At 35.0% G+C, this 20,137-nt stretch overlaps 2 protein-coding genes across 4 annotated transcripts in view; both read left to right on the forward strand.

Moving 5' to 3' along the window:
* Window positions 1-3,200: 3,200 nt before the first annotated feature.
* Window positions 3,201-17,292, forward strand: LOC127180119 (NACHT, LRR and PYD domains-containing protein 3-like). The gene is made up of 12 exons (XM_051134076.1): window positions 3,201-3,306; window positions 3,411-3,591; window positions 3,799-3,997; window positions 4,095-4,220; window positions 4,336-4,461; window positions 4,581-4,695; window positions 6,471-8,339; window positions 9,286-9,459; window positions 9,656-9,826; window positions 15,001-15,162; window positions 15,604-15,650; window positions 16,738-17,292. The coding sequence occupies exons 3-12, from the start codon at window positions 3,850-3,852 to the stop codon at window positions 17,283-17,285; spliced, it is 3,486 nt and encodes a 1,161-aa protein (XP_050990033.1). The 5' UTR covers window positions 3,201-3,306; window positions 3,411-3,591; window positions 3,799-3,849; the 3' UTR covers window positions 17,286-17,292.
* A 913-nt stretch (window positions 17,293-18,205) lies between these two features.
* The window catches only part of LOC127180121 (NACHT, LRR and PYD domains-containing protein 3-like), a 47,633-nt gene continuing 45,701 nt past the window's right edge, over window positions 18,206-20,137 (forward strand). Inside the window, exons 1-2 of one of the 3 annotated variants that reach the window (XM_051134078.1) lie at window positions 18,206-19,424; window positions 19,521-20,136. The gene's annotated coding sequence lies outside the window, so the exon portion shown is untranslated. Of the gene's footprint in view, window position 20,137 lies in introns of all 3 variants that reach the window. The other 2 variants (XM_051134082.1, XM_051134079.1) reach the window with 2 other exon arrangements.

Genomic DNA, 20,137 nt, shown 5'->3' on the forward strand with positions numbered 1-20,137 from the left:
AACTGTAACATTAACATTAAACTAAATCACACATGAATTACATGCTGTAAACATTTGGGCTTGAATATGGTTTTCATGGAATTAAAGCGCAAAACAATTTTTTTTATTTAGAAAAAATCTATGTAGAGAAACACAGTAATGGTCCTCTGATATTGTTTAACGTTCACATGCAGATATACAAATAAAATTCTTTATAATTTACATATGTTATACACTACCAGATTTTTTATGTTTTTTAAGAAGTCTCTTCTGCTCACCAAGCCTCCATTTATTTGATCCAAAATACAGCAAAAACAGAAACATTTTGAAATATTTTTACTATTTAAAATAACTGCTTTCTATTTGAGTGTATTTTAAAATTTACTTTATTCCTGTGATTTCAAAGATGAATTGATCCTGAATTAAACATTATCTTTCAGAAATCATTCTAATATTCTGATTTGCTGTTTAAAAAACATTTACTATTATTATCATGTTGAAAACAGCAGAATTTTTTCAGGTTTCTTTGATGAATAAAGTTCAGAACAGAATCTTATCTAAAGCAGAAATCTTTTGTAACATTATAAATGTCTTTATTATCACTTTTGATCAATTTAAAGCATCCTTGCTAAATAAAAGTATTCATTTATATATTAAAAAAAAAAAAATATACTGGCTCCAAGCTTTTGAATGGTATAGTGTAATATTACAAATGCTTTATATTTCACATAAACGCTTATCTTTGGATCTTTGTGAAACAGTTTTAAATATTGATAATAATAATAATAATAATAATAATAATAATAACAACAACAACAACAACAACAACAACAAAAACAACAAAATAAAAACAACAAAATAAATAAAACGTTTCTTGAACAGCTATTAGAATGGTTTCTGAAGGATCATGTGACGCTGAATACTGGAGTAATGATGCTGAAAATGTAGCTTCGATCACATAAATAAATTACATTTTAACATAGCCAAATAGAAAGCGATTATATTAAATAGTAAAAATAGTTCATAATATTATTGCTTTTGCTGTATGTTGGATCAAATAAACACAAGCTTGCTGAGAAGAAGAGAATTCTGTAAAAACATTAAAAAATCTTACTGTTTCAGGCAGAAGAGACACAAATCCATCTGCGGAAAAACGTATTTCATGCGCCCTTTACACGGAAAAATTGTAAAAACCCTTAAAATCAACGTGGTAGCGATTTCTAGATTTCGGTGGAATCTCAGATTTCAGAGGTGAGACACTTTCATTTACCAGAACCTCTTATTGCCAATGAAGACAATGACATATCAATATTAATGTTTAACACATAAGGTGAATATCTATATTAAAATCGGGAGAAATACTTACCGCATTTTTACGGTCAAAGGTAACTAAAAATAATAATCTTAATGTTTGTTTGTAATGATTGCGCTATGCTTTGTTTAAATAATAATTGTTCTTTAATATTTTACATTTTAAGGTAGTTTCATGGTACTAGACAATATTCAACTCTAAATTATCCACTTTTATTTCTATATAAAATAATGCAATATTAGAGAAATATTTTATATGATTTTAACCTAACAGTGTTTAAGGTAAAGACAAAACAAATGTATTTAAACCCAGTGCGTGCAAGTAAAATAGGCTATATCTGGTGGGAAAAAGAAAGAATTTCTTATGTAATAGCAAGGTCTATCCACTAGATGCCAGCACAGCCCTTTATTTGAATGTATTTAAATATATTGAAATATATATTTGAATTCTCTAGTTGCTTATCAGAGGTTTTTTCAAACGTAATTGCTATTATTAGGTTTTGCATGTATGTATATTTTATTTATGTGTGTGTATACATGTAGCATGTGCCACAGATATTAAGTTTTCAGTGGAAAAGGTGAAAACATCGGAGAAAAGATATGTCTGAATAATCTGTATAGTAGATTTCTAAAGTGAATGAATTTTGTTTTTGATGTTCAGTTCTGATGCATGTTTTCTGTGGATCTTAAAATGTCTTAATTTGGCCAATAAAAAAGGTCTTAAATCAGAGCAGGAAGTCTTAAAATCAACGTTATGACAATAAAGGTTGCATGCACTGCAAAACAATTGATATCTTTCTCAGTGTTCTTGTCTTGTTTACCAATACAAATATCTAAACATCCTTAAATAAAGATATATTTACTTGAGATGTAAACTTAGGGTAAAACTTGTTTTTTGAGAAATTGAACAAGAACTATCTTCTAATGGGGTTTAAAAAAAATCAACTTGTTTTCTCTTTAAATTAATTGCTTTTTTTTGTTGTTTTAAATTTAATAAAACCAGGGGGAGTAGTGATGAATGTAAGTTCGATTTTTTGTTTTTAAAAAACTTCTACAGTGCACACATACAGTGAAATAACACTCAAATTATTGCTCTCTCTTTAACACCGATGTTTTTCACTTTAATGCATATATTTGAAATTTGTGGCTTTAGCTTTGTTGATCTGATGGTTCTAAAATATGCTTGTCTTATCAAATTTACATCTGACAGAATTAAGTCTAGTCATCAAACATTTACTGACATGATCGAAAGATTTTTGCAGGCTTATGAGCAGTAAAACAGGTTAAAGTACAAAATGAGGCCAAGATATGTGCTGTCTATGGGTGCAGTATATACTGTATGTAGCCTATAGAGCTATGCATGTTCTTTTCCTTATTACAAAAAGTAACTATATGAGTCAAAACTCTGACATTCATAATGGAATTGAACACACAGCTGTTCATGTATTCAGTGTTTGACGTAAAACATTGAAGGATTTGTGGCTGCATATTAGTTTAACACTTTTTTTAATTTTTATTTTATGATGTGCTACATTTTTGAAATGGTCCCCATTCAGTCATATTTCAGTCATATATCACGTTTTTTTAATGATTAAGTTTGTTTAGGGTATTAGAGTGTAGAATCTGTCAAGATGGTTTTGTCTCTGCTGAGTCTTCCTGATGATCACCTGAGAAATTAAAGAGTAATAGTCTGTTGTTTGATAGTAAGAGATTTGTCCTAATGTTTGTGATTTTTCTGATTTTATTATTTAGTGATATTTTAATTTGTTCTTTGCTCAGTCTTAAATGTATTATTAAATACTCAACTTTGACTTTACACTGACTATCCGTATCTTATGGTTACATTTTAACTGAGCAGCTTGTAAAATGTATTTGTTCAGAGTTCATCTGTAAAAAAGGAAAAAAGTGAAGAAAATCACAAGGGAAATGTGTTTCAGTAATGTGGATCATCTTTCAGTTAAGATGCTGCTGTCTAGACATTAATGGAATGTTTGGTTCATTAATAACTGGAGAGAGGTAGGTTTAAAAAAACACATTTCTGTATTCGTATTCATGTACTGTTTGAATCTGCATGTTAATATGTGTTTTTATTGACTACTGTAACGTCGGTGTATTTTCAGGTGCTTTAATCTCCAGAAATGTAACACAACTATGGTGTGAAAATGTGTCCAAATAGAATGTTTCACATTCAAATTTAATATTTAAGAATATCAAAGTTTCATATTTAAGAATATCAAAGTTCTAGCAGCACTGTCTGAAAGGGAGTTTTGCTGGACTAAAAGGAGTGTCTGGTTTTAAGAGGTAATTATTCAAATCTTTTTTGCTTACTGATGTTAAGACATTACCAAATAGAACCTTAACACTCTCAGCTTTTCTCCGTACTTTTACAGAAAGGCTAGTTGGTTTAGTGTATCTGTTTGTGTGTTTATTAGTGTTACATGTTAACAATACACTTTAAAGGACACCAAAGAGTTGCATGTTCTTAATATTCCTTGCATTTGTCTTTAGTAATTTGATATATAATCACATTCTGTGAGTTCCTGGAGTGTTGTGTCTATAATGAGTGCCAAAGAGAGAAGAGGAGAAGCGGGTGCTGTTCGGACAAATAAAGCAGTATCTCCAAAACCCTGTCTTGAGTCTATGAAGAGCTTCGAGTCCATTGGCAGCCCCCCTAATATTAGTGATTCCAATTCCAGCAGTTCCTTCAGTAAGAAATACTTGATTTTGTCTTACATTCATGGGTTTAAAGATGTCATTAATTAGATTGTAGTGTTCTGACTGTTGTTTTTTCCATCTCTTTGTAGAAAAGGAGGGTGCTGTTCAGACATATAAATCAGCATCTCAGAAACCTTGTCTTGCTTCTATGAAGAGCTTCGAGTCCATTGGCAGCCCCCCTAATATTAGTGATTCCAATTCCAGCAGTTCCTTTAGTAAGTAGCTTGATTTTTGTCTTCCTTACGTTCTGGGTCATATAAGGGTTTAAAGATATTACAGTAGGTTGTAGTGTCCTGTGTTCTGAGTGTTGTTTTCTCCATGTCTTTGTAGAAAAGGAGGGTGCTGTTCAGACATATAAAGCAGCATCTCAGAAACTTTGTCTTGTGTCTATGAAGAGCTTTGAGTCCATTGGCAGCCCCCCAAATATTAGTGATTCCAATTCCAGTGATGCCTTTAGTAAGAACTGTCTTGTTTTAATGTTTGTCACATTTTGATTCATGTAAAGGGTTTAAAGATGTCATTAAAGTAGTTTGGAGTATCTTGGGTTTAAGGTGTTTTACCATACGTCTTTGCAGAGGAGAAGGAAGATAAAGCAGCATCTCCAGAACCCAGCTGTGTGTTTATGAAGAATAATGAATCTGTTGGAAGCCCCCCTAATATTAGAGATGGAGCAGTGACTTCTGACCCTGAGTGAGTGAGAACATGATTAAACTGTTGCAGTGAAACTTTTAATGAGATATTATTTGAACTAAAACAAGATATGAGATTTTGAGGTGAAAGCATTGAAGTGATGAATTGAGTTGAAATTAGTGGATTATTTGTAGTTGACCTTTAAGACAGCCAGGGCTGTTACAACTCATGTCCAGAACTGAGGGCAGTTAAACAAAAATACTTTACAGCCAACATGTTCTCACTCCCAAGTCGTCACATATTGGCGCTTGGTCACGACCCCTTTAGCGTCACTTTTTGACGCCCATAGGTACCCCTTTTGCGTCATTTTTCGACACACAGGGTCATCCATTGTTTTCAGTTGTTTATCTTAATTTAATGGTTTGCATGCATTTGTGAAAAATAGAAATACTTTAGGAGCACCTAAACCCACCCCTACCCTAAACCTACACATTCCTAAACAATATAAAAGACATAGCAGACAAATATAAGTACAGTCACAGGTATTTATTGCAAAAACTGACTATAAACAAGCAGTATAAAAGCATTACAAACAAGTCATATTGCATTCCAAGTCTGCTGAAGCCATACGCACTCTTTATGCAAAGATTGAAGGTTTTAATCGCAGAAATGATCCCACTTTGTTAATGGGCTCAAATCTCATTCAAAAAGATACTCCCGAACATTAGTGTGATGCAATCGGTCACGAGACACCCAAGAGCCAATAGCATTTCACAACGAGGCTGTCGAAAGGTTGCGGCTAAAAGGGATACAGCTCAGACCGGAAAGTAACAATGAAATTAATTGTTCTACCTATTAGATTGTGTTCTTTTAACATCTACACCTACACTGTAAAAAATAAAAAACAATTTATTGAGTCAGCTTAAAATAATTTGTTACCCTGCTCCCTTAAAAATTTAAGTTCAGTCAACTAAAATAAGTTTAGTCAACTTGAAATGTTAAGTTGTACTAAGTAACAACTTAGATATTTTTGTTTGCTAAACTTAACAGATGGGTAAGTAACCCAGCTGCCTTAAAATTTTAAGTTGATTCAACTCAAATATCTAAGTTGTCACTTATAATTTAACATTTCAAGATGAATAAACTTTTTTTTGAGTTGACTGAACTTAAAATTTTAAGGCAGCCACGTTAAAAAATTATTTTAAGTTGACTCAACAAATTGTTTTTTACGGTGTACCCCAACCCTAAACTTAGCCCTTACTATAATACAAAAACAGTATTATTGTTGTACAGTGTGACAAAAAAATTGACTGCAGCAGCACACAGGACGGCAGATGGAGACTGTCTATTCTTCTCACAAATCAATCGTTTTGCCTCAGAACATTTGGAATATTAATACTTTTTGAATAAATTATGAATATAGTTGTATCTGCCTGTTATATCTTGTGTTTTGTTGACAAATGGTTAGGTTTAGGGGTAGGGGATGGGTTAAATGTATAAATAGTGTAATATAAATAAAACTGTTGTGACTGTTTGCAGTGAAAAAAATCACACCCCAGCATACATGCAGCAATATTATTACCCAATGTATAATTTAATCATGGCGATAAAATTCCCAGTGCCTTTTGCGTCAGCACATTGACGCCAAGGGTTTCTTATTTAAAGCACTGGAGGACCCTGCACGTCGAAAAATTACACTAAAGGGGTACCCTAAACGTCAAGATGTGACGCCAAAGGGTCCTGACCAAGCACCAATATGTGACGAGTTGGGAGTGAGAACGTGTTGTTTACAGCAAGTTTTGATTCTTTTTGTTTTTTTTAATTTATTTATTTAGCAAGAAGCACGTGAAAGCAGCAGCCCTGCAGAAAGACACGCTGTTGGAGGAGACTGATGACATGCAGCACAATTCTCTAAAACCAGTGGATGACGTCTTACAGAGAGCCAAACACCAACACAAAACCAGCATGAAGAAAAAGTATGAGAGATTATTTGAGGGAATCAAGCTAGAAAAGAATCAAACCCTCCTGAACAGGATCTACACACAGCTCTACATCATAGAGGGAGAGAGTGAAGGAGTGAATGAAGAACATGAGGTTTTGCAGATGGAGAAAAGACCCACAACACAAGACACTCCAATTTACTGCAATGACATCTTTAAAGGATGTGAGGAGAAAGATGAAATCAAGACTGTTCTTACTAAAGGCATCGCTGGAATTGGAAAAACCGTCTCTGTGCAGAAATTTATTCTGGACTGGACAGAGAGAAAAGCCAATCAGGATGTAGATTTCATCTTTGTGCTTCCATTTCGAGAGCTGAACTTGATTAAAGATCATCAGTACAGTCTTCACAGACTTCTGCTGGACTTTCATTCTGAACTTCAAGATCTGGACTCAAAGATTTATATGGACTGTAAAGTTGTGTTCATCTTTGATGGTCTGGATGAAAGCAGAATTACACTAATGTTTAGAGACAGACAGAAAGTTTGTGATGTGAATAAATCTTCATCAGTGGGTGTGTTGATGTCAAACCTCATTAGAGGCGATTTGCTTCCCTCTGCTCTCATCTGGATCACCTCCAGACCTGCAGCAGCCAATCAGATTCCCTCAAAATACATTAACCGTGTGACAGAAATTCAGGGATTCAATGAGCCTCAGAAGGAGGAATATTTCAGGAAGAGAATTAGTGACAAGCACCAAGCCAGCCGAATCATCTCACACATTAGAAGATCAAGAAGCCTCAACATCATGTGTCACATCCCCGTCTTCTGCTGGATCTCAGCCACTGTGCTTCAGAACCTCCTGAAACAAGATGACAGTGCAGAAATCCCTCAAACTCTGACTGAAATGTACATCCACTTCCTGCTGACTCAGATCAACATGAGGAATCAGAAGTATGATGGGACAAACCCAGAGAAACTCCTGAAGTCTAACAGAGATGTGATTGTGAAACTTGCTGAACTGGCTTTCAAGCAGCTGATGAAGGGCAATGTCATGTTCTATGAAAAGGACCTGATTGAGAGCGGCATAGATGTCACTGACGCCTCAGTGTATTCTGGGATTTGCACTGAGATCTTTAAGGAGGAATCTGTGATTCACCAGAGGAAAGTCTACTGCTTCATTCATCTGAGCTTTCAGGAGTTTCTTGCTGCTTTCTTTGTGTTTTACTGCCATGTTGTTGAAAACATGAAATTGCTTAAATGCTTTATGGAGACGTGGTACAGGTTCAATGAAATCTCTCTGTATGAGCTACTACAAGCAGTAGTTATTAAATGTTTAGGGAATAAAAATGGACACCTGGATCTTTTCCTGCGGTTCCTGCTGGGCATCTCACTGGAGTCCAATCAGAGACTCTTACAAGACCTACTAACACGCACAGTGAACAGTTCAGAGATCATCAAGAGAATCACACAGTATATTAAAGATTTCATCCAGGGTGATCAACATTTCTCAGCTGACAGATGCATCAATCTGTTCCTCTGTCTGCTGGAAATGAAGGATCAGACTCTGTACAGAGAGATTCAGGAGTTTGTGAAATCCGAGAATCACTCAGTGAGGAAACTCTCTCCTGTTCAATGCTCAACAGTTGCCTACATGTTTCAGATATCAGAGGAGGTGCTGGATGAGTTTAATCCGAGAAAATACAACACATCAGATGAGGGTAGAAGGAGACTGATACCAGCTGTGGTGAACTGCAGAAAAGCTCTGTGAGTATAAGTTACTGTAGATGACACTGAATTTTAGTTCAAAATACACTCAAACAACTTTTTTTATTAATCAATTATAAAATTAAAAATATTATATTAAAAAATATTATTTAAAAAAACAACTTTCTTTGAAGTCATTGTTCTATATATTAATGTCCTTCTATTTACATTTGTCAACAAAATCATACCACCTTTTTAATATAAATTTAACCCATTTCCAGGAACACATTCTTCTTGAAATTAACGGAAAAGGTGATCTTTTCCATCATATAAATCTCTGTGGTCACATCTATTCAATGATCTAATGGCCTTTCTTGTTAATTTACATGTAATTGCCTACTTATTGGCTTATAAACAACCATATATTTTGCTTTCCATAGGTATGTCTTGAGGGCCTGTATTTCTTTCTTGTATTCTTGAATGTCAACACTCCCAAAAAGTTACATTTTGGAGTGTTATTACTATAATCAGCCATTTGTATTGGTGTTGTAAAATATCTAATAAGTGTTTTCCAATTTTTTCCTTCCAATTTATAGAGCTTGTCAAACTGCATAGAAACTTCCATACAGTTGATCACTCTTCACTAGCTAGACCTTTCCAAGTTCTGTTCAGTCAATTTAATTTGCCACAGGTGACCACTGAAATGTAACATAAGGCTGCAACATAACTCAACATGAAATATTAAGTTTACTGTAACAAGTCACTGTAGTATAAAAAGTTATAACATTTTAGTTGCTACTTCTGTTTTGTGAACTTTGCCAGCTACATATAATAACCATTGTAAAAGCAATAAACCATGTGAAGCTGACCTTTGTTGTTATAAATCATTGCAAATCACGCTTCATGTAGCTTATTGCTTTTATGAAACAATTACTGGGTATATCTGCCTGGGTTCAGCAACAACTTGCCATCTCTTTATTGAACCATATTTTATTCTGTGTCATAGACTTGCTTACTGTATTCTCAATGATCAGTGCTGTGAACGTTTGTCTTCAATTCTACAATCATCAAACTCTTCATTGAGAGAGCTGGACCTGAGTCATAGTGATCTGTGGGATTCAGGAGTGAAGATTCTGTCTAATGGACTGAAGAGTTTACACTGTCAACTCAACATACTGAGGTCAGTGATTTTTCGTAATTTGTAATTCTGTCCAGGCACAGTAAATTGACACATCAATTTTTTCTACTGTAGCGCTTTTCAAAATATGAGGCAGGCATTCTTGATTAATTGATAAACAGGAAAGAAACATCAATGAATTGCATGTTTTTGAAAGCTGCATGAGAATAATTGTTCTTTGTTTGTTCTTTCAATTTAGGTTGATATGTTGTAATCTCACTGGTCAGTGTTGTGAAAGTTTGTCTTCATCTCTACAATTATCAAACTCACTGAGAGAGCTGGACATGAGTAACAATGACCTTCAAGATCCAGGAGTGAAGCTTCTGTCTGATGGACTGAGGAGTTCACACTGTCGACTCAACATATTGAGGTAAGAAAAACAGATAAAGGTTCACTTGGTTATAAAAATTAAACATGCCCTCTGTTCTGTTTCTGATCTCCTGGGTCAGCAGACCCCAGGGTGTCTTTTGTCTCAATTTATGATCACAACAAATGTAATACTAGCCTAACTAATGTAAAGTTCAAACATTCTAGGCTTTAACCCTCACATTAAACAAATTACAAGCAATAACACAAATACAAGAACAAAGATACAACAGTACTTTACAGTGCTTTTGAAAACTGTGTAACTGTATGACATGAATATACACATACCTATTAAAGCTATAGAAGTTATTTAGTTAAGAGCAGTAAATTATTCTCTCAACAACGCCAGGGCCCAAACCCTCCTCCATCTGCTGTAGGTGAACCAAAAACAACTGATAACAACTCGCAGTGATATGTGTCAGGTCCCCGCTACGATAGCAGCAACACCCAGGAATGTTTACATAACAAGTGGGAACCCAGTGTGCCTGTAGCTTTCTCTATCTCTGTTTTATCACGTGACAGAAAGTCTAAGGCCTTCTCAAGCCGTATAGCTGACCCATCTAATCTGCGGCCTATTAGGTATCAAACTAAGACTGCTCTAGAGACAAAAAGTAATGGCATCAAGTTAGCATTTTTAAACATTCGCTCACTAAAAAATAAATAATTTCTGATCAATGACTTAATAACCACATGCAACCTGGATTTTATGTTTCTGATTGAAACATGGCTTGAAGACAGTTGCAGTGCAACAGTCCTCAACGAAACAGCCCCCCCTAACTTTACTTTCATGAGTGCCTGCAGAGCTATTAGGAGAGGTAGAGGTGTAGCTGCTCTATTTAAAGATGTCTATCAATGTAAGCAAGTGTCATTTGGTCAGTACTTGTCTTTTGAATATCTAGGGATTGTGCTGAAAGGTGCTCCACAAATTCTATTTATCATTGTTTACAGGCCTCCAAAAAAACTCTCCCGCCTTTGTTGAAGAGTTCACAGAACTGTTATCAATGATTTCCTCAGAGTTTGACTGTTTTGCTATTGCAGGGGATTTTAATTTTCACATAGAAAATGCAGAAATCAAAACTACAAAAGAAATTATAACCGTTTTAAACACTTTTTACCTGATTCAGCATGTGCATGGACCCACACACAATCGTGGACACACTCTTGATTTACTCATCACTAAGGGTCTAAACATTTCATCCATTGTCATTAAGGATGTAGCACTATCTGATCACTTCTGTATTTTCTTTGATATATTGATCTCTGCTACCACTGAATCTAGATCCGTCTCTGTCAGAAAGAGATGTATTAACGAAAACACTAGTGTGCTGTTTATGAAGGCTATATCTTCAATGCCAAGCATTTCTGCAGACTCTGTTGATCTTTTCCTGGAGTCCTTTAACTCAAAAGTTAAGAATGTCATTGATGACATTGCACCAGTGAAAGTCAGTAAGATTACTGGCAGACAAAAATCATCTTGGAGAAAATCAACAGCAGTACAGAGTATGAAAAGACAATGCAGAAAAGCTGAGCGGATGTGGCGGAAGACAAAACTTGAAATTCACTATAGCATCTATAAAGACAGCCTTCATGCTTTCAATGTGGAACTAGCCACAGCAAGACAGAAGTTCTTCTCAAATCTTATAAACAGTAACCTAAACAACACTCGCACTCTCTTTGCTACTGTTGACAGACTAACAAAGCCCCCAAGTCAGATTCCCAGTGAAATGCTCTCTGACAGCAAATGCAATGACTTTGCCTCCTTCTTTTCAGAGAAGATCACTAATATCAGAAAGGTGATTAGCACATCCTCAAGTTATGCAGAGGTCACACAGATTCGACCGCAATTTCAAAAAGAAGTCACTTTGTCTGTTTTTGAAGCAACTGATAGCAAAACTTTGGAAGAAACAGTACAGCACCTTAAATCCTCAACCTGCAACCTTGACACACTTCCCACATCTTTTTTCAAAAGTGTGTTTAACTGTTTAGAAGCAGATCTCTTAGAAGTGGTAAACACATCACTTCTTTCTGGGACTTTTCCAAACTCCCTGAAAACTGCAGTTGTTAAGCCCCTTCTGAAAAAGAGCAATCTTGATAACACCATTTTGAGCAACTATAGACCAATATCTAATCTTCCTTTTATAGGCAAGTCTATTGAAAAGGTTGTTTTCAATCAGTTGAACAACTACTTAAACTCAAATGGATACCTGGACAAGTTTCAATCTGGTTTCCGACGGCATCACAGTACAGAGACAGTGCTCGTTAAGATAATAAATGATATTCGCTTAAATTCTGATTCTTGCAAAATATCAGTGCTGGTACTACTAGATCTTAGTGCTGCGTTTGACACTGTCGATCATAACATTCTTCTAGAGAGACTGGAAAACTGGGTCAGGCTTTCTGGGATGGCTCTAAATTGGTTCAGGTCATACTTAGAAGGGAGAGGTTATTATGTGAGTATAGGAGAGCATAAGTCCAAGTGGACGTCCATGACATGTGGAGTCCCTCAAGGCTCAATTCTAGCGCCACTCTTGTTTAGCCTGTATATGCTCCCACTAAGTCAAATAATGAGAAAGAACCAAATTGCCTATCACAGCTATGCTGATGATACCCAGATTTACGTAGCTTTATCACCAAATGACTACAGCCCCATTGATTCCCTCTGCAAATGCATTGATGAAATTAACAGTTGGATGTGCCAGAACTTCCTTCAGTTAAACAAGGAGAAAACTGAAGTCATTGCATTCGGAAGCAAAGAGGAAGTTTTAAGGTGAATGCATACCTTGATGCTAGGGGTCAAACAACTAAAAACCAAATCAGGAATCTTGGTGTGATTCTGGAGTCAGACCTTAGTTTCAGTAGTTATGTCAAAGCAGTAACTAAATCAGCATACTATCATCTCAAAAACATTGCAAAAATTAGATGTTTTGTTTCCAGTCAAGACTTGGAGAAACTTGTTCATGCCTTTATCACAAGCACGGCGGATTATTGTAATGGTCTCCTCACTGGCCTTCCCAAGAAAACCATTAGACAGCTGCAGCTCATCCAGAACGCTGCTGCCAGGATTCTGACTAGAACCAAAAAAATCTGAGCATATCACACAGGTACTCAGGTCCCTACACTGGCTTCCAGTTATATTTAGAATTGATTTTAAAGTACTTTTACTCATTTATAAATCACTCAATGGCCTAGGACCTAAATACATTGCAGACATGCTCACTGAATATAAACCTAACAGACCACTCAGATCATTAGGATTGAGTCAGTTGGAAATACCAAGGGTTCACACAAAACAAGGGGAATCCGCTTTTAGCTATTATGCTGCCCGCAGTTGGAACCAGCTTCCAGAAGAGATCAAATGTGCTAAAACATTAGCTACATTTAAATCTAGACACAAAACTCATCTGCTTAGCTGTGCATTTACTGAATGAGCACTGTGCTTTGTCCGAACTGATTGCATTCTCTTTTTAACTGTCTTAAACTTGTTTTAAATCAATTTTTAAATCATTTTTAAATCATTATATCAATCAGTTTTTACATTTTACATTTTTTGTTTTATTGTTGTGATCATTGTTTTTATGATTGTTCTACTTCCTCTTTTTTGATTATTGTTTTTATTATTGTTTTTATGATTATTCTACTTCCTTTTATGTAAAGCACTTTGAATTACCTCTGTGTATGAAATGTGCTATATAAATAAACTTGCCTTGCCTTGCCTTTTTCTTTTGTTTTTTGATTAACGTTAACATAGGTAACAGAAGGTATATGAGGCTGTTTTCACTAAAAGACATAATGTGGACCCGTTACATTGACACACATTTGATATTTTCTTAACTATTTACATTCACTTAAAGAAGTCCACTTCCAAAACAAAGATTCACATATGTGACCCTGGACCACAAAACCAGTCTTAAGTCGTTGGGGTATATTTGTAGCAATAGCCAAAAATACATTGTATGGGTCAAAATTATTGATTTTCTTTTTTGCCAAAAATTATTATGAAATTACCTAAAGATCATGTTTCATGAAGATATTTTGTAAAATTCCTACTGTAAATATATCAAAACTTAATTTTTGATTAGTAATAAGCATTAGTAAGAGCTTCACTTGGACAACTTTAAAGGTAATTTTCTCAATATTTAGATTTTTTTGCACCCTCAGATTCCATATATTCAAATAGCTGTATTTTGGCCAAATATTGTCCTATCCTAACAAACCATATATCAATGGAAAGCTTATTTATTCAGCTTTCAGATAATGTATAAAGCTACTACTACTAATACTACTACTTTAATATAGATAATACTTTAATATAGATAATAGATACTTTTTAATCTCAAACGCTCATCTTGCCTTTCTCTCCCTGAACTCAACTCCCTGGACTAAAGACAGTTAGGGTAGGTCGAAGAACTCTACTGTATTTTCAACTTCAAAAATCATTTTAAAATCATCCTACATCACTGCAGAAGTTCCAACCCAGTCTTTGCAAAGTGAACATGCATAGGAGATCAAACACCCTCAATAAAAATGGTAAAACAGTAATATAAGATGATTTCGAAGTTTAGGGAGAACATGAGATGGGAGTTTTTTCGGCATACCCTAACTGTCATGAACCGGAACAAACACAGGCAGAGTAAGACAAGACGAGCGTTTGGCATTAAAAAGTATATAAATTGTATTTTTATTAAAATAACCGATCGTTATGCTAGATAAGACCCTTCTTTCTCGGCTGTGGTCGTTTACAACCGCATTTTGGATAATTTGAAGCCGCATTTAAACTGCATTTTGGAAGTTCAAAATCGGGGCACCATATCAGTCCATTATATGGAGGAAAAATGCAGAAATGTTTTCCTCAAAAAACAATTTCTTACAACTGAAGAAAGAAAGACATGAACATCTTGGATGACAAGGGGGTGAATACATTATATGTGAATCTTTGTTTTGGAAGTGGACTTCTCCTTTAAGATATAACCAGCTATGTTTATGTGGATACTCAGGACAGATATTGTAACAAATTTTATGCTTTTGCGAAAGTGGACTAAATTCAGTACTCATGTGCTGTTAGGTGATTATACATAGTCACTATGGTATAAGTATCCACTGGTTAAATCACCTTAAAATGACAAAGATAATTTGTTAAAAACTGATTGCATGATTTCATGTAATATTGTTTATTTGTAGATTATCTGGCTGTATGGTGACAGAGGAAGGCTGTTGTTTTCTGGCTTCAGCTCTGAGTTCAAACCCCTCACACCTGAGAGAGCTGGATCTGAGCTACAATCACCCAGGACAATCATTAGTCAAGCTGCTCTCTGATCCAAACTGCAGACTGGACAAACTCAAGTATGTTCAGCACTAACAGTCTCATCCCGTCATGTATGTTTGTACATGTCATAAAGTCACTGAAAACTCTTACGGTTGATAGACTTTGCATTCCATTTAAAAGAGGGACTAAAAGATATGGAAGCTTGTTTCTGCCACTGAATAAAAAAAATACTGTTTTTTTTTTTTTTTTTAATCTCACAATTCTGACCTTTTATCCAGTAACTTTTTAATAAACATCTGACTATTTTGAGCTTTTTCTCAGAATTGTGAGAAATAAATTTGCAATTGCGAGAAATAAAGTCAGAATTCAGAGATATAAACTCACATTTCTGAATTTTTATCGCAAGTTTATATCACGCAATTCTGAGAGAATCTTTAGATTTAAATTGTGTATTTTGATTTGATGTTGATGTTTTTTGTTTGTTTATAAGAAATGACTGACATCTTGTGTTTTTGTAGTGTGGAGCATGGAGGAGAGATCAGGATTAAACCAGGGCTACAGAAATGTAGGTCAAACACAAACAAACAGTCTTCTATTGTTTTTATATTGAGCAAGTAATATTTTAAATTCTAGAACCCAACACTACATCTAAACTGAGCACTGAATTTTGGATTGTTAGGTTACTTAATTTGTCATTTAGTTAAGCTGTTTGAATTATGTGGACCTTTATGGAGTCAAAAGCACAATTTAACCAGTGAGCATGTTTTAATGCACATTCATAACCATGTCAATTTATTCATGCACATTTGTGACCCTGGACCACAAAACCAGTCATAAGGGTCAATTTTTTTGAAATCAAGATTTATGACTATATGTGACCCTGCACCACAAAACCAGTCTTAAGTAGCAATAGCCAAAAATACATGTATGGGTCAAAATTATCTAAAATTATTTTTCTTTATGCCTAAAATCATTAGGATATTAAGAAAAAATTATGTTTCATGAAGATATTTTGTAAATTTCCTACCGTAAAATATCAAAACTTAATTTTTGATTAGTAATATGCATTGTTAAGAACTTCATTTGGACAACTTTAAAGGCATTTATCTCAATATTTTGATTATTGTTGCACTCCCAGATTCCAGATATTCAAATAGTTGCATCTCTGCAAAATATTGTCCTATCCTAACAATCTATACATCAAAGCTTGTTTACTCAGCTTTCCAATGATGTCTTTTTAAAAAATTGACACTTATGTCTGGTTTTGTGGTCTAGGGTCACATATGACAGGAAAGTGTCCTTTACTGTGGATCCTAGCAGCCAGTGCATGTGTTTTACAGTACGGGAGATGGAAATCTTATTCATTGCAAGATTCCCGCTGACATTTGAATTACTTTGGAGTTTTTAATGCTCTATTTAACATCACATCTGACAAAATGGATACTCAAAAGTCAGATACACAATTGATTTTGACATCACTACCATAGGAAAACTGTTTGATTGTCTAATTAAAAAAATCTTATAGTCATGATTTACTTTCATCATCCAGTTGTTGGTGTTTTGTTTTGGGTGCTATTAGTTTATTAGTGTATTGGTTTGTTAACTAACTTGCTTTGTTGTGTAGTAAATCCCACAATCTCTCTTGTGTTCAGACGCATGTAATCTCACTGTGGATCCAAACACAGCAAACACTCTGCTCATTCTTTCTGAGAGGAACAGAACGGTGACACACGTGGAAGAGAAGCAGCCATATCCTGATCATCCAGACAGATTTGATAATTGTCTTCAGGTTCTGTGTAGAGAGAGTCTGACTGGACGCTGCTACTGGGAGGTTAAATGGAGCACTGGTCAGATTTTTATATCAATGGCATATAAAAGAATCAAGAGGAAAGGACAGGGTGACTGCTGGTTCGGACACAATGAAATATCCTGGTGTCTGTACTGTGTAATGAACCGATTCATTGTCAAACACAAGGGTGAGAGCAGATTGTTATCTCTCAGTTTAAGATGCTCTAACAGAGTAGGAGTGTATCTGGACTGGTCGGCCGGCACTCTGTCCTTCTACAACATCTCTGACACAAATACACTCACACACATACACACATTCTACACTACGTTCACCGAACCCCTCTATGCTGGATTTCAGGTTGATTATGAGAGTTCAGTTTCTCTGTGTGAGATGAGTCAACCAGAGAAATAACTGAGATACAGCTGAGAGAAAAAGACACATTCTCTCTTTCTTTAACTCACACAGCTGTAAACTCTTTCTCCTTTCATTTTAATTTCAGTGTGTATAGAAACATACACAAATTGAGTTCAATCTAAATGAGAACACCCCACAGACTTCTATTTATTCAAATGCTTGCAATTTCAAAGAAATTTGTGTTTTACAAATTTAGGCCTGATCTGTATAGACTATATATTTGAATATGTGTATAGTGATTTGATATCATTCCCCTTCTTCTAAATCATTTATATTGTACTATGTGGAAGCTTTGGAGATTTTAACATATGCAGATATGTGCAATATAAAAAGTAAATATGGTCACATTATTTTACTATTTTAAGGCACACAGTCATGATGAACAATTCTATGAATGAATACATTTCTGGCTTCTAACTGGAAGGTGAATTAAACTGGATGATTCTTGCTCTGTCCTTTCATACTTAGTTAGTATAATATAATGTAATATATTTAAAAATAATAGTACACTCAACAGAAATGCAAAAGACATTAACTTAACATGCTCCTGAACTGTAAAGTTTTTATTTGCTTGGAATGTCAGCAACAGCAAACAAATATCAACACTGCAATGACTCTGCCATCTAGTGGCCATTAGTTCAATTACGTCTTGTTCTTCTTGTAAGTGTGACTGCATGAGAGCAGAACCACATTACTAACACTGACAGAACTGTAATCATATTTTTAATAAGACCTATTTATATTTAACAACAATGGTCATTTCTGTTCTGTGTGTTTCAGTAGCACTGCTTGTAAAATGAGTCTCTATGAGCAGAAAAAGGAGCTTCTGTTCATAAATGTAGAGCAGCATCTCCAAAACCCGGCTGTGTGTCAGTAAAGAGATACAGCCGTGACCTCTGACCCTGAGTGAGTATCTGTGAGCAGTGTGTAGCTGAGTCTGTAGTTTTGTTATTAAGGCAAGAATCAGTTTGTTTTTTGTCCAGTCACTGTTTCTGCACTTCCGATCCACATACAGCACCCACTACAGTATATTTAAATCACTATAAAGAGCGGGACATTGAGAACTCTTAAAGTGAAAAATGCTTAAGATGCCGTGATGTACTAAGATACAAAAAATCTAATTCAGTTTACACTATAAATGATGCATGCTATACAGACAAGCAGATGAGCCCAGAATATAAATGCAACACTCTAATTTGCATGTTAGCCACTTTATAATTGTTTTTTAAGAAAAAAAAGTCCCTGTCGTATAGGTATGTGCTTCACAATATCTTGAAATTCAGTTCATGCTATGTCGTTATTATCGTAATAACGAGTTTCTGACTACTAACTTGTAAAATGAAGGGGTCCTATTGATTTTGTTATTGGGCTGTACTAGAATAGGTTTTCATGGTAGATTGTTATTTATTTATTTTTATACATATTTTACATTTATTCCTGCATCTTTTTCCCAGTCTGTCTCTTGAAAACTCCTTTTAGAGTGGTCCCTGAGCTTTGTAACCTTCTTTGTCTTGTGCATCTTTTTATGCACAAACAGCAACATTACATAAAAAGTGAAAAAGCATAATAGGACCCCTTTTAATAAGTAATTAATAACTTGCACATTTAGTTTTTTTAATCTATTTACCTTTATTTATTTATTTATTTATTTATTTGGAGATGCAGAGGAGTTTTCAGTTGTATTTTCATTTAAATACTAACATTGTCTCTTTTCCTCCGTAACCTTTTTAGGAGAAAAAAAAGACATATTTTGGTCACAACTAAGATCATTGGGTTTTTGAGGATTTGATGAGAAATGTTTAAGTTTGCAGACTTTGTAATGTTGGAAAATTTGAGCACAGTTAAAGATGTTAAGATCTCTTCTGAAACTCTAGAGGAGATGTGCAAGATTACTGGGGGTCTTTTTCACAGGATAAACAGGAGAATTAAGCAGAAACAAAGAACATCAAAGAGTTGGATTTGTGGACCTGATACAGCCAACACATCTGCATGTCTGTAAAGTTTAGTACATAACACAGTGAACAGATGAGTTCAAACTCCGAAGTAGAACTATTTGGTTTAAATGGGAAGCATTATTACACTTTGACAGGCAGCTTTAGCTTTGCTGCACAGCATCTCTTCGTCATCTTGCTGCAGGTAAAGTAGTGAGGGCATTACTGTAAACACAGGTTTGTGTTTGGATTAGGTGTAGTGTTACAGCCCTGCCCCTTTTTCTTCTTTCTGTCCTTTTAGAATTCTTAGGGCAGAGACTCCTCCTTGGTCGAGTTGGACTGCTCTACTGAAAACCTGTTTAAGAAGCTTGTGGAATTTGTCTCGCTCTCTCTTATCAGTGTTGTTTCTCTGGTTGAAGAGTGGGGTTTGGGGACCTTTTTTCCCTTTTTGCTACCACCACTTCAGTTTTACAGCGTTTACAACATTTAATTATTCTGTTGGTGGTGTTTTTTTTTTGTTTGTTTGTTTTGCCCTATACATGTTTTGTTTGACTTTAAATTCGTATTTTCTATATTGAATCTAGTTTTGTTAAGTGCCCCCTTAATGTTGTGAATTTCAGCTGGTTCATAACATGCTGCCATATTCAGAAATCAACAAAACTGGTCCACCTGTTTTACACACGCCCAATTTTTTTTTCAAAGTTTATCTCTCTCTTACAGGTAAAACCTAAACTAGTTGAACCAGTTTAAATCAAAAGTGAAAATGTTTTAACAGCCTCAATTCAGTAAAAAGAAGAACACAGGCAACACCAGTAGAGAAAACTGTGAATAATGTGAATCAATTTAAGGTTTTATGCTGCTATCTAGAGACAGTGTGGATTTTGTGTTAGCGTTTGTTCTTCATTGTTGACACAGAGG

This window comes from Labeo rohita, chromosome 17 (genome assembly GCF_022985175.1).
Source record: "Labeo rohita strain BAU-BD-2019 chromosome 17, IGBB_LRoh.1.0, whole genome shotgun sequence".
NCBI classification, from domain to species: Eukaryota; Metazoa; Chordata; class Actinopteri; order Cypriniformes; family Cyprinidae; genus Labeo; species Labeo rohita.

Coding starts and splice junctions, on each gene's coding strand:
- LOC127180119 (XM_051134076.1), top strand. CDS start 3,850: ATGAGTGCCAAAGAGAGAAGAGGAGAAGCGGGTGCTGTTCGGACAAAT. Junction 3,998..4,094: donor CAATTCCAGCAGTTCCTTCA/GTAAGAAATACT, acceptor ATCTCTTTGTAG/AAAAGGAGGGTGCTGTTCAG. Junction 4,696..6,470: donor GCAGTGACTTCTGACCCTGA/GTGAGTGAGAAC, acceptor TTATTTATTTAG/CAAGAAGCACGTGAAAGCAG.